The sequence below is a fragment of the Penicillium alfredii genome (assembly GCF_028826965.1).
Source record: "Penicillium alfredii strain IBT 34128 chromosome Unknown utg000002l_segment0_segment0, whole genome shotgun sequence".
In the NCBI taxonomy this organism is placed as follows: Eukaryota; Fungi; Ascomycota; class Eurotiomycetes; order Eurotiales; family Aspergillaceae; genus Penicillium; species Penicillium alfredii.
In genome coordinates this window covers 259,189-272,782 of record NW_026622699.1, presented here as the reverse complement: position 1 = coordinate 272,782, position 13,594 = coordinate 259,189, and the positions used below count along the sequence as shown (strand labels likewise).

The 13,594-nt window shown below is 49.6% G+C and overlaps 5 protein-coding genes across 5 annotated transcripts; 3 read left to right on the top strand and 2 right to left on the bottom strand.

Moving 5' to 3' along the window:
- Positions 1 to 3,817: 3,817 nt before the first annotated feature.
- Positions 3,818 to 4,856, bottom strand: NUU61_001337 (uncharacterized protein; the record flags this gene model as incomplete). The annotated part of the gene is made up of 2 exons (XM_056651919.1): positions 3,818 to 4,642; positions 4,692 to 4,856. The coding sequence occupies 2 exons, from the start codon at positions 4,854 to 4,856 to the stop codon at positions 3,818 to 3,820; spliced, it is 990 nt and encodes a 329-aa protein (XP_056515186.1).
- A 1,703-nt stretch (positions 4,857 to 6,559) lies between these two features.
- NUU61_001336 (uncharacterized protein) lies at positions 6,560 to 7,733 on the top strand (the record flags this gene model as incomplete). Its single annotated transcript, XM_056651918.1, has 4 exons — positions 6,560 to 6,684; positions 6,926 to 7,294; positions 7,336 to 7,409; positions 7,462 to 7,733. The coding sequence occupies 4 exons, from the start codon at positions 6,560 to 6,562 to the stop codon at positions 7,731 to 7,733; spliced, it is 840 nt and encodes a 279-aa protein (XP_056515185.1).
- A 127-nt stretch (positions 7,734 to 7,860) lies between these two features.
- On the top strand, positions 7,861 to 8,389 carry NUU61_001335 (uncharacterized protein; the record flags this gene model as incomplete). Its single annotated transcript, XM_056651917.1, has 2 exons — positions 7,861 to 8,089; positions 8,178 to 8,389. 2 exons carry the CDS (start codon positions 7,861 to 7,863, stop codon positions 8,387 to 8,389), a joined length of 441 nt encoding a protein of 146 aa, XP_056515184.1.
- A 1,931-nt stretch (positions 8,390 to 10,320) lies between these two features.
- Positions 10,321 to 10,590, top strand: NUU61_001334 (uncharacterized protein; the record flags this gene model as incomplete). Its single annotated transcript, XM_056651916.1, has 1 exon — positions 10,321 to 10,590. The coding sequence occupies one exon, from the start codon at positions 10,321 to 10,323 to the stop codon at positions 10,588 to 10,590; it is 270 nt and encodes an 89-aa protein (XP_056515183.1).
- Positions 10,591 to 10,624: 34 nt separating this feature from the next.
- Positions 10,625 to 12,950, bottom strand: NUU61_001333 (uncharacterized protein; the record flags this gene model as incomplete). Its single annotated transcript, XM_056651915.1, has 6 exons — positions 10,625 to 10,877; positions 11,197 to 11,390; positions 11,524 to 11,801; positions 11,913 to 12,217; positions 12,328 to 12,593; positions 12,660 to 12,950. The coding sequence occupies 6 exons, from the start codon at positions 12,948 to 12,950 to the stop codon at positions 10,625 to 10,627; spliced, it is 1,587 nt and encodes a 528-aa protein (XP_056515182.1).
- Between the last annotated feature and the right edge of the window lie 644 nt (positions 12,951 to 13,594).

The following is a 13,594-nucleotide window of genomic DNA, read 5'->3' as shown; positions in this document are numbered from 1 at the left end:
TTAGAGCAAGCCCCTGGTCAAATGCGACTTGAGTGGATGCTCACCACTGCGAGGCAAGGTAGCCAGCCCCTTGTCGCTAAATCACCAGTTCTTATTAAGACCAATGCCAGTGAAAATGAATGTATCGCATTTTATTGTAGTCCTATGCGATCTCTCCCTCTGTGCAATTCTGGCTTAAAGGCGATAGAAGTTTCTTCGATTTATGCAGGCTCGCAAAAGCTTCTCGAACAATACAAGCCACCCTCCAGATCACCATCACGCCGGGCTTTATCCGACCAGTTCCTTTTTGGCCTCCATGACGTCATCAACCGAATTTCGAGGTGGCAGGAGGGAAGGTGTTTTTGTCCGTGATATAGTACAGGGAAGCATTAGGTGACTGGGAGTGCATTATTCTTCAATTTCACAACTCGCAGAAAGCTCAGTGTCAGATTCTGAGGTTATATTATGCTTAATGACTGACTGTAGGTTATCGACATGGCTATCGTATAGTTTGCAGACCAAATGAAGGACTAACAGACAAAGGAATGACCTATCGATACCCAGGAATGAAGACATGACATTGACCACGACAACAGCAAACCATTTCTTCGCAAATATCTAGCTGCTAACTGCAACAGCTAGACAAGTCCATGAAGTAACTCCCCGTCAAAAAGAGCACGAGGTCGGGTGGGAAGATTTAAAGGGTCTGTACTATCGAGGTCAGCCACACACAAAGCAGATGGATCAAGAATATGTGACCTTTTGAGACCCTGGAACTTCAGCACCACACTTTTCACAGGGAAAGGGCTCCTGATGCGTTATATTGTTGAAGCCGCACTTAGGACACTTCATTTTGGAGGATAAAGACGGATTGATTGGTATGGTCTGTGCGTAGTGTGTATAGTGAATATCTTGTATTGAAGTGAGATTCTCACTTGTGTTGGGTTCTGAGGGGCATATTTATAGAGGTCTCTGCCCAGTACTGGCTACGGGAGCTGGAATACGCCGATCCTCATTGTCTCATGGTAGGGTCCCATACTAGGTAGTCGAGGCACGGACCCAATTCCACCCTTGATTTCCAACCAATCAAAGTATTCCCTAATCTCTCGTGACTGCTGCAAACCTGCATAAATTGAAGTTTTGCCAAAGATTTCACAGTGTGGAGGGAACAGTCCCCCCCCCTTACCCCAAATTCATAGTTACAGGAGATAGATATGATTCTATCATATTCTCTCCTCTTCTAGAAATCATAAGTCTTCAAAACGTTGGGAAGTCAATAGCCAATGAGTCCCAGGTTGTATTCACCCCACATTACTGATACGCGGAATCCTGATTGGATAATATGATCGAAGGGCGGTGAATAAATATCAATAAATGCGCCTTTCTCTTCAGCAACTACCTAACTTTGTCATCCCTTCTCAATCCGCCAATATGGCAGAAAAATCATCCAAAGGCTGTGTTGCATGTGGATGGACGCCCGAACAGCAAGACCAATGTTTTTATTCGAGTCATGTCAAACTCTTTTATGGTGCAAGCAGACGTGGGGTGTGGTCGATTGGGTCTGATGTGATTATGAAAGAACGCCCTGATGAAGGCCCAAAAACCGAAGTGAACACTCTGAATCACCTTGCAACCTACCCTGATATCCCAGCGCCAAAGGTTCTGCATAACTGGGTCGACAAAAATGGACGATATTTTGTACTTCAAAGACGGATACGAGGACAAACACTTGAGCGGGCTTGGCCTTCACTATCCGAATCCCAAAAAACGGCTATAGCAGACCAAGTGGTTGAAGTTCGCAATAAACTCCGATCTATCACCTCATCGTCTATACAAAGTGTTGATCAAACCTCTTGTTACCCGGGCTTACTTTTCTCTGACCGCGAGTCTCATGGGCCTTTCCACTCCGACGTCGAACTCTGGGACGCTATAAGCCTGACCCTCCACGATCCACCTAGAAGGGAATTCCCTCAAAGAGCGTTGGAAAATCTGAAGAAACGACTACCCAAGTGTGAGCCCTATGTCCTCACTCATTGTGACCTTAACTTGGGCAATATTATGGTTGAAAATGGAGAGTTGGCCGGAATACTTGATTGGGAATTCGCTGCCTATTACCCTATATGGTACGAATATGTCTCAGCCTCTTGGGGATGGACAGAGGAGGATGCCGAGTGGAAAAAATTGCTTCAAGAGCGATTAATCCTACATGGCGATGGGCATGATGACGCGAAGATTTTTTGGCAGGATTTGCGTCTTCTGAGAAAGTACCCAAATTTGGACGAAAAGGGCCGAGAAATCATGGAAAGATTGTGTTTAGATAAATAGGAAAATAAATATACGGAGGCCTTTTCCCATACAACGCCGCGACTCCGGACAAAACACCAAACATGGCTTCAAGCTTGAGCGCTTGGAGACACGCCCTCAGGAAAAAGCCAACTTTCTCTAAAGCGGCCCCTGCTCAAATGTGACTTGGCTAGCATCACTGCTAGGTAATGTAATGCAGCCCCTCGTCGCTAAACCACCAGTTCTTATTAGGGCCAATGCCCGTGAAAATGAATGTACAGTAACGCATTTTATGGCGGTCTTATGCGGTTCCTCCCTCGTGCAATTCTGGCTTAAAGGACTGACGCAAAAGAAGTTTCGGCTGCTTCAATTTATGCAGGTTCACAAAAGTACTGCAACTAAGGAAGGAACAGGCTACTGTGATTTGTTCGCATTGCGGGGCAGTGGGCCAATAGTTGGCTCAAGTTAAGGACCGTGCAGTCTCGCATGCATGGTGGAATTCAATCTTTCGGGTAGCCGCCGGCCTAGACTGTGGGCATAGGGTTGTAGCTCTGATCCAATGCTTTGTCATAAACCATGCATAGTCAGGGACATTCCAGGCACATATGGGACCTGGGCCCCGCTTAAGCGCTACTTGACTGGACTACATCAGTTAATGAAATCTGCAATATGATGCGTAAGAGTCTTAAATCAGAGTATCCGTGGCACTTCCCCTCATTGCCAAGCAAGATTGTATGCAGGAGCACTAAATAAGTATGGGAACTTTATCATTGGTTCATCAAACCTCCATAGAGAGAGGCCTGTGCGTCATGCAGGAGATTCCAACCAGACAGAAACAAAGGTTGAAGCCTGCCTTGAAAATCTACAAAATGATATATACCTCCCTTCATTCATCAACAATTTCTTTCAACCCTTCATCGACTTTCCTTCCACAATCTCTGATCTAGCCATTGTATGGATATAGTAACTTCCCTTTATTCCACTGTTATGCTAATAGAACAGTGGACCACCATATGCACCGAATACTTTATCACTAAGACAGTTGGCGGCGAGCCCAAAAACGAAACGATCATTGACGAGTGCGACAAGAAACCCGCCTCGGGCGAACACAAAGATTGTCCTGACTACAAATATGTTCCATCCGGGTCTAGTCGACAGAGGAAGGGTCTGCCTTCCTGGGCTAAAAAATAGCTCTAGGGAGTAGGCTCAATAGGCACGGCATTTCACCAACCATTCCAGTTTGATCATCAACTAATTCGCGATACAGAGCTATCGGAAATATGAAGATTTTATGGTTGTCGCGGTTCAGGTCGGGAATTGTGGTTCAAAGAACTCATAAGAAATTGATTAAAGACAATGACTTTTTTGCTTTGTCTTTGGCAAATTCTTGGTTAGACGTGAATCAATGATATGCAAATATGGGCATTTCCCTGTATACCAACTTCGCCTATAAGTAGACACATACAAACAAAATGGGGAGACTGACAAAGTGCATTTCGAGATATGAATTCCAATGAACCAACCATTCTCACTGAATAATATTCCCGTTAGCAAATTAACCACTTCTATACAGATCAAGCGCTTCTTTTGCGTCAGAAAAATCCCCTCTCCAGCAACCTAATATGATGTTCCCGCCGAACAAACCAGAGACATCGGGAAACATGTGGTTTTTGTATCTCAATTCAATCTCATGGTCCACCTCGTGCTGTCGTAGGATTTGTGCTTTGATCACATCCGGATCATCGGATTTAGGCCCGGCAAGTTCGCTGTATGGGGCCTTGCAAGCAACTAGCTCGTATAGTGTAGACCCTAGAGCAAAGAGGTCGGAAATTTCAGTGTTCGGAAGGTCATAATCCCGTGGCAGGCAATGTGATGCTTTTTCGTAACCCAGTGCTAGATAGCCCGGGCACTGAGAAGAGTTAAAGTCGCCGAGTCGTATATTAAATTCGTCATCAAGGAAAAACTGCCGCAGTGCAAGGTCGGAATGAATGATACTATGGCTGTGAATAACGACAATAGCTTCTAGGATCTGCTGGAACCATTTTGATTGAAGTTCAGCAGCGACTGTGTTTTTCTGACAATAATTCGCAAGGTCGCCATGTCGATAGTATTTGATGTCGATATAGTCGGATCTGCCTCTGGAGAGGTATTCAGCAATTCGTGGATGAACGCCGAGAGTGTCATACACCATAGCTTCGCGGATGATCGGTTGCATATCTTCTTCACTCTCACTGCGAGGGACTTTTCTGATAATCTTGTTGTCCACAAGGTATACTTCGGCAAAGATTCCAATGATCAAGAGCTTGTGATTATCCGGGCGTTGGGCGGCCCGTCGAATAGTAATCTTGTGAGAGCCATCTTCGGAAGTCTGGCCGACGCCCTAAAGAGTCTAGTGAGAAAGAAGTCCCTGAATCTAATGAGAAACTCACAGATTGCAGTTGCTCTTCGTCATTATCGCGTTCTCCCTTTTTTGCCGTCGAAGAAAATGAAAGGAAGAGGCGTCTGAGCGGCCAGAAAGCATAAATGGAAATATTCGAGGTGAAGTTCCAAATGGAGGACCATATAGGCCAGTGCAACCATCGCAGTGCCCTCATAATGGAACAAACACGGAGTAAAACAAGATGGCATAAGGCGAGATTTCCCATGAGAAATCAAGGGGGGATGATTACTCGCCCAGAGAACTAAGTACACACGTGATCCATCACGTGCTGCTATCTGATTGGTAGACTCATGCAAGACCATTTTCATCGAGCAGATACGAATTTGACGCCTTACTCGCCACGGCATTGTTGTTCCAGCGCTCCTAGCGAATAGGGCGTGTGTTTTCCTGGCTAATAGCCTCGGCCTCGCGGATCCATACTGTAGCTGCACTTTCTCTTTACTGATTTGTTCGGGAAATTCCCGTCGGTCAACAAACCGTCGACTACTTGGCTGAAGTTGTTGCAACAAGCCAGAATACTTCGGTGTCCAAAAGTAATTACCCAACCCCACTTTTTTAATCACCCCAACAACCAACCCCTCTTCTTTTACAACCTCTCTACCAGTCGGGTTTTTATTGCGTTTTTTGCTATGCGTACACGAGGCCCAGAGCTATCATCTGAGCAAAGATCAGCTATTTATCACCTCTCCAAAAACGGTATTTCGCAGACAAAATTAGCCAATGATTTTTTTGTGTAGCCGCAAGACAATATTCAACACTATTAAACACTTCGAAACGTACCAAACCTTCGATTCCCTTCCTCGAAACGGCCGTCCAAGGCTACTCAGTATCCGCGGAACAAACCTTCTAGTTATTCTAGCTCGTCGGCATCCCTTTTGGACCTATAAACAACTTAGCGCAGCGTTAGTTGAAAATCCATCCCGGTCTACAATCAGGAGGATTTTAGCGAAAAAGGGTCTCTCAAAGCGGCTCTCAAAGAAAAAGATCCCTATTTCGATGGTTCTTGCTCGCCAGAGAGCTCGTTTCACTCGCAGATGGCGTCGTGAAGATTTTTCTCGGTGGATTTTTTCAGATGAGTATTATATCCAACAGAGTACTAATATTGGACAGCAATATTGCTTCCATTTAATCTCTAAGACCTACCGAAAAGACCTCGTTAATACAAAAGTCCACGTCAAAGATATTGCGCAAATAGTTTGGGGTACAATCTGGCTTGGAGGCCGTTCAAAGTTGATTATTATAGACCGAGACGATAACTCGCCATCGGGGCAAGGTTATACTGTAAGATCTTATATCTTAGTACTCGAAGGTCTGATTCCCTACTATAACCCTAGTCAAATCTTCCAGCAAGATAACGCAAGAATCCATACAGCAGAGGTGGCGCGAGAGTAGTTCGAAGATCATGGGATCTGGGTCGAAGACTGGCCTCCGCACTCGCCTGATTTAAACCCTATTGAACCTGACAAGAAGTGGCTAAAAATCATGCTTTTTTCAGCTGCATCCAGAGCTATTAGATATGGGTAAGAGTAAGAGTGATTGGCAGTATTTCAAGAGATATCTGGTAGACGCATGGGAGGCTATTCCGCAGGACAAAATCGATGGTTTAATCCTTAGTATAGGTAGACGTTTGGAGGCGGTGCGGAAGGCTAGGGGTTATTATACCAAATATTAGGGTTGAATCTTATTGTGTGGATATCTCGCTTGGTTATATTTTTTACCGGATCCAATTAGCATAAAAAATGGGGTAGTAGCGCTATGTATAGTAGATATATATATTTGATGGGGAATGTTAAAAAGTGGGGTGGGTAAATACTTTTGGACAAGGTGTGTATATTGGCACTCTGTTCGTGTTTCTCTATGATTTTCTTCCCCTTCTTCTTCGGTGTCGCTGGAATCATTGGTATCACTGGCACTACTGGATTCGCTGTCGCCGCTGGAGCTCTGCTTATCGTAGCTGCCGAGATCTTTGCCTTCCCTTTCCTGTTTCTCCTCATCTACATCTATTACGGACTGATTGAACAGCTATAGGTTTAGATGCTGTTTGAAGTCACTCGACTTCTCTTCCTTGATCTCAACAGTGGCTGTGCTATTCTCGTGTCCCCTTTGCGAGGAGCTTTCTGATGATTCTGAGCTCCGTCGGTTATTTTCTGACACCCACTCCTCAATATGAATGGCGGGGGCAACAGGAGAAGATTGAGCAACGGGCGAGTCGTTTTGCTGTAGCGGACCCGGCCGCTTCGGGCTGGGACAAAGTAACGGCTTCAATTATGGTGCAACTACGAACCGTAAAATTGGCCTTGCTGCCTACCTCGCCAAGATCAATGTGAGGGAATCCGACGAGTGTACGTGTGGCCCCGGTCGGGAGACGATCGAGTATGTTCTGATAGAATGTGATCGGTGGGAGGACGAGCGGCATGACCTGCGGTTCGATCTCTTCGAAAAGGACATGTCGATGTCGCTTGGCTGCGAAGTGCTGCTGAGCCAGGAGCCTAGTTCATGGTGCGAGCCGGCCTGCTGGGGCAGTTCCGCGGGGGTTGACGATGCGGCAATGGGGATGGAAACCGGCGTTTCAGACGATTCGGAGGGGGGGGGGTAAGAAAGGCTCGGAGGAAGGTGATTCGACGGCGCTTTAGTGGAGCGCCTCTCCTGCTCACCATACATTTTGGCCAGTTCAAACCGTTCGTCGGGCTCGTTCAGAATCAAGGGGGTAAGCTTGGACCTGTCAAGAAACCCCTCCACGCACCCGCTGATCAAAACAGTCACATCGGACACAGTCCTCATCAGCCTCGCTGGTTACTCCCTCATCCAGACCCACTGTGGTCGTCAATCCGGTCTCCATTTCTTAAGTGACTTCATGATCATGGGCGGGATTGCGCAGTCGCAGGCCATCTTTGGCCTCGGGATGAAGCATCAGCTGATAACAGGCGAGACTGCGTTGTTTTTCGCCATTGGCGGGTGTCAACCTGTGGTGGATTCAAAAACACATCTACAAAAGCTGGAGAGACCGACGATGACGACAATCGGGTGGTAATGCGCCCGACTCCGCATGCCTCGCTTTGCTCGGCCCCATCTGAGGTTGCATCACACAGCCCCGATGCTGCAGATCAGTCTCCTGCCCCTGTTCTCAGACGATTAAGCGTCAACGTGTCCTTGACATCATGTCGGCTTGGCTGAAGCGGGTGGATCTGCTGCACAGGGAAGCGAAAGGCCTAGGAGGGGTATCTGCCTGGCAAGAAACCCAGCAATATCTTCTATTGTTTGGATCTGCTCAGAGGCCGGGCAAGTATTACGCTTCGGGAATGCTGGATCGATGGGCTCAAGTATTTTCGTTGTTCTCGGGTCCAAACAGGATTCTCAAGGTCAAGAGCTCGACGGTGCTGATCGGCAGTGACTGCTCGCTCTAGGCCACCAGGTTCAAACACGAGCCCGAGAGGATCATCGATGAGGTTTTTTTGCCATTGGATAGTTGTAACAGGGCGCAGCATCTGCAGCCACCAGACAACCAATCCGCGAACCAAGGCAGAGAACAAGGACAGGGTAGACGTAAAGAAGCCGGTCACACGGACGGAGCAGCAGGGCGGGCAAGGTGGCGTGGTAAATCAGCGAATCGAGGAGGCCACAAAGGCCATCGAGGGAAAAGGACAGAGGGCAAATTCGGGAAATAGTGGAACGAGCGAACTGTGTTGAGGAAGCAATCGGTGAGAGAAAATATTGATTGATTGATTCTGCATCGGTCGGAACATGAGTGAGTAGTTCGCGAAAAGTTGAGGCGCAATTCAGGACATGGCTTCCCCCAAAGCCGGGCAACCTCGTCACGGCGCCACTTGCGTAGGCAGAAAGTCGAAAATAAAATAACCCCGACACGGAGAGCTCAAGGTGGAGGCAAAAAGCTCAGCCGCAGTTTGCGACCGAAAAGAAAAAAGGGAGCCGGGCGGGGCTGACGGGGAATCCGATTGGACGAGGCAAATCGCAGGGGCACAGCAGTGAGTGCAAAGTAGACGGGGTGGAAAGAAAGAAGATGGAGGAAGAAATCAGGACAGAGGGAGGTGGGGTCTTTTATGTTGGGAGCCACGGAGGGGAGAGGTGACAAGACGGCGTATTGGGGCGCTAAACCGGAAACGGCAAAACTAACCGGATATAGTAATTTACAGGTCCCCATAACTATTAGTCTCAATCTCCAGCTATTATTCATCGTCTATCTCTTCCTCGACGCACCCCTTCCTCTCGCCCGATTCCTCCTCTTCCTCTTCTTCTCCGCTTTTATTTTCACCAGGTTCACTCCCCTTTTGGGCTGCACTGCCATCGCCCAGCTGGACTTGGATACCTTCTCCTCTTCTCAGCTCCTGTTGGCTGAGTGGCAGGTTGAGTTGCCGTAGACTTTTTCTCCTTCGGAACTGCGTCTTTGTGCGCACTGTTCCGAACTCCCTCATTGAACTTGAAAAATCCGCCAGCATTCCTTACCACCGCCAGATGCTTCTTTTCCGCGGTCAGTTTTCAGAATTGAGAGAATGCCTGTCGGAAATGACCTCTGGCAGTAGGCGTAAAGGGGACAAGGTTGAGACTCTCTTTCCGTCAGCTTCCTAATCGCTCGTTCCGCTGTCGAGAGACTCGCAAACTTCTTAGGTAGACCTTCCTCTCTCTTCAGATCTGCCTTTTCTCCGGGCTTTCTTGCAACTGCAGCGTCGGCTGGCGTTTCAGGAGCAGGGGTTGGATCAGCCTTCCTTCCCTTCTTCGCCCTCTTCGTTGTCTTTGCCATCCTTTCCGGGCTCTGCTGGCGGATTCGGCGGAGGGCGTCTTGTAGATCCGGAGTACTCCAGAGGTTGGCTGTGATAGCTCGGAACAGGATTGGGGCGACAAAATTCGGCGCCGGCTCCTCACTTCGCCGTCACTCGAGAGTCGCAATCCCGTCTGTTGTCGGGGGTTGACGTTGCCCTTAGTTCTGCCTTCTTCTGTCGATGGAATCTGGAAATCTTTGCGTGGTACCCCGTAGGTAACTACGCCCTGACTTAAGGTCTGCAATAAGGGACGACTGAAATAGTTGGGGGGGGGGGGGGGGGGAGATGTAGTTCGGTGCGAAGGGCGTTGGTAAGAGGTGAAAGTGATGCTGGACAAAGGTATTGGACGAAGTCGAGACAAACTCTGCGGTGAGGTGAGATCAATCCTGCGGTTGGTGAAAGAGGTGAAATTCGCTGCTCCACGGCAGCTCAGTGTGGGTAGGCGCTGATCAACGTCAGGGTCAGGATCGGACTGAGAAGTGTCGTCAACTTGATGAGAGAAGGTGGGGGAGGGGAGTTGTGAGTGTCGGAGTGGTAACGAGAAGGTAGATCAAGGAGAGATCAACCACCCAACTCGCCTCAGCTGCCTAATCTACAGCTGCTTCCTACTTCCTCTCAACTTCATCTCTCACTTTTGGCGGCGGTACTCTCGCATATGATGCTCCATCAACCCCTTTTGCTCCATATTCCGAGCTGCCAACTCCCTCGCTTCTTCCTCCTGATCAACTCTTCTTGCAATGAACTTCTTCAGATGGCCAATGTGGTATCTCCCAATCGGCAGGCCAGACGTGAGATCCTCAAGAATTGCTGACCTCCTCTTGTTGATGAGATGACACACCCAATATGGACAGGCCCACTTCGCTTCCAGCTTTCTGCCATGTGTGCTATATCCAGTTGGCTCCGGCGAAGCAGCACCAGATCCCCAGGTTCGAATCGCCTCACACGGGCTCGATCCCCGACTGCTTCCCTCCCCTCGAAAACTTCCCGCACCATCTCCCTCATCTCTTCCAGACGCGCCAGGTGTCCTCCAGTTCCCAGATCCAGGTCCTCAGGGAGCAGCAGGTCCTGGCAACTGCCTTCAATCAACTCCGCCAGCTTCTGCTCTGCTGCTGACAACGGGCCCACGGTTCGAGGTTGAAATAGGAAATCAGTGCTGGACTATACCCATGCGGCTCCATCGTCCGGTCCGCGTGTTGATGGCATGCACCACCAGCCCAACGTACAGGTCCCAGTGGAAGATGACATCAGGATTTTGCGATGCCAACTTCCGAAGCGACACCACCATCTGCCGGACGATTCGCTCCGCTAGCCCCACTGACCATGGTGCCTGTGCTGAAGCATAGATATGCCTAACACCAACGGTGCCCGTCTTCCGGGTCAGCTCCTTGTCGGTGAAGCGCCTCCCTTGGTCCGAATAAACGGAGGCTCGCCAACCCACTAACTACCCTGGCAACATCGTCCCGCAAGAACTGGAATGTGGCGTCTGCAGTTGCCTCCGGAACAGGCCTGGTGAATGTGAATCGACTGATGTCATCAGCTCCGATCAGGATGTACATATTCCCTCCTCGAGACACAGGGTTGAATGGTCCGATAGTCCATCGCAAACATATCCATCGGATCCATCAATGAGGCTGCATGGGGTTTCGCTTTTTTTTTTTCACTTGGCGATGGTGGCAAGAGGAGCAATAGTGTTTGATATCGGCAGCTCGAGTAGGCCACCAATACCGTTCCAATGCCCTCCCCAGTGTGATGCGGATCGCGTAGTGACCGTGCATATCGTGAAGCTCACTCAAGACGTCTGAAACTTCCAGTTCTTGAACACATCTTGCCAGCTTCCATTCGATTCCTGGTAGGCCAGATATCCAATCCTTTCTAGGCATATCGGGTGGAAGCGGCGATCTCTTGGAATTCGACTATTGTCCAGCAAGCGGTTCACGATGTCATGATATCACGGGTCATCTTGGTACTTCGAAAACAGCTCCCGTTCTCTGGTCGGTTCGACCGGGTGTTTTGTCACCACCGCTGACATCGCTGGCATCGTGAAACAGTCCTCGTCCGTGTCTGGCACCTGTCGGTGGGGATTCTCGATAGTCCATCTGTCACGACCTGCGTCTTGCCCGGCACGTGGTTAATGCAGAGGTCATACTCTTGCATTCGGACCTGCCCCCGGGCGAATCTGCCAGTGGTATCCGAGTTCGTCCCCAGCACCGACTTGAGAGCGATGTGGTAGTACGAATGTGGTCCGTGTACAGCATCGTTGGGTGGCGGGACCCCTTGATCAACCATCAAGTTTCGTTCAGACAGCGGAGAACTGCCAGTGCTTCCTTTTCGGTCGTGTGGTAGCGGGTGTCAGCATCTGTCAATGCGAAAGACATGAACATGACGCCTTCGTCACCGGATCCTGATTTCGCATCTGGAACAACACTCCACCCAACCCCTTGTTCGAGGCGTCAGTTGCCAAGTGGTATTGGATGTTCGGGTCCCCTCCTGCCAGCTTAATCCCCAGAAGGCACTCCTTGACTCGATTGAAGATCTTTTCTTGGCGAGGCCCCACACAAAATCCACCACTCGCCGGTCCTTGCCCTTTCCCTCGGTGATAACTGCCTCTTTCATGATATTCGCCAGGTCAGCCCGACCGGGAATGTACGCCTTGATAACGGTCCGCAGGTCGTCGAAACACGTCGGGCCCACCCGACTCGTCAGGAGCAGCTGTACAAAGGATCGTGGACCTTGTCGCGGGCTAACATGACCCGGTCCATACGGCCGACTGCGAACCCCTACTTCCGCTCCCGCCACACCTTGCCACTCTTCGCTTATATGCAGTGTGTGGGCATGTCCTGGTAGAGATACGTTGGCCTATCATCACACCACGCCTCAGCGTTGTACTCGAAATAGCCCATCAATATGCTCCATGCATGCGCCATCAGACGCCGTATCAGCTCCCGCGACGTGCCGACGGGAAGGCTTACAGGCTGTTTGCCCGGCAGATGGACTGCGAGCGGGATGACAGCCGGATGCTTTTGATGCACGCGGAAAAACAGCAGCCTCCAGATGGCCTCGGACGGCTCGATATAAGGTCTCTCGAGGTACTCCTCCACCTCGCGGCCCCTTACATACTTCGTAAACGCGGTTGCGGGCACGTTGCGGCGTCGATAATGGGGTTAGCCTTGCTCCGCACGGACAGTCTTACCCTGAAAGTCGAATAGGAAGTTCTTTTCTCGAGTAATACGGCACCTTCCCTGCTCTCTTCGCTCACAGCCCCCGCCGCAGACGTGGACCATACACTTGCGGACGATACAGTATAGCGTTGGGTCTGTCTGAGGCTCTAGCAGCTCCGCGCAGACCACTTTGTCGACTATTTCGGAGTGAAAGAACTGCTCACGGTCGTCGAGAAAGAGTAGCAGATGCATATACGGTAGCCCGCGCTTCTGATGTTCAATGGTCCAGAACCGTGCGGGCGACCTGCTAAACATTTGCTTCTTGTACACCTGCTGTAACACGTCCTTCTTTAATTCGAAGACACGGCTGGCCAATTCAGGCCGGTCGATCGCTTTTGACCCTCCAGCAGCTCACAGGTGATCTCATCCTGCTCGGATTAGCTGTCATCGTAATGAAGAGACTCGGTTACCCGTAATGATGGTACAAGGCCATACTGTAGCGTCCTGGATGAGAAATTAACTCTCCCACCTCCCTCAAGTGGGACGAATTCGCCGCTGCAGTCGATTCGTGGCCCATGACGGAGCATCGATAAAGCCAAGAACCAGATCGATGAGAGTCCGCAGCTTAGCGATAGCTGTCGACGTCGCTTAAATCGCCTTTTCGAGAGTACAATCGAAGCCAAATGAACTCCGCGGTCCCAGTCCACCACCCTCGCACAATATTTTTGCCCAATTCACAAACCCCCTCAAAGTCGCAGACGAACACCTATACATTAGGAATCTCCCAGTGAAGGGTTCAAATCATCAAATTGCGGACCGTACGACGAACGAGATGCGCCAGAATATTTGAAAAGAAGGGAGCAGGCAGCTTCGCAGCCACCCAGGTTCCACAACCAGGTTTAAATGAAGACATATCGATATCAGAGAAGGCGAATTGGCTACTGAAAACCCTCTACAAT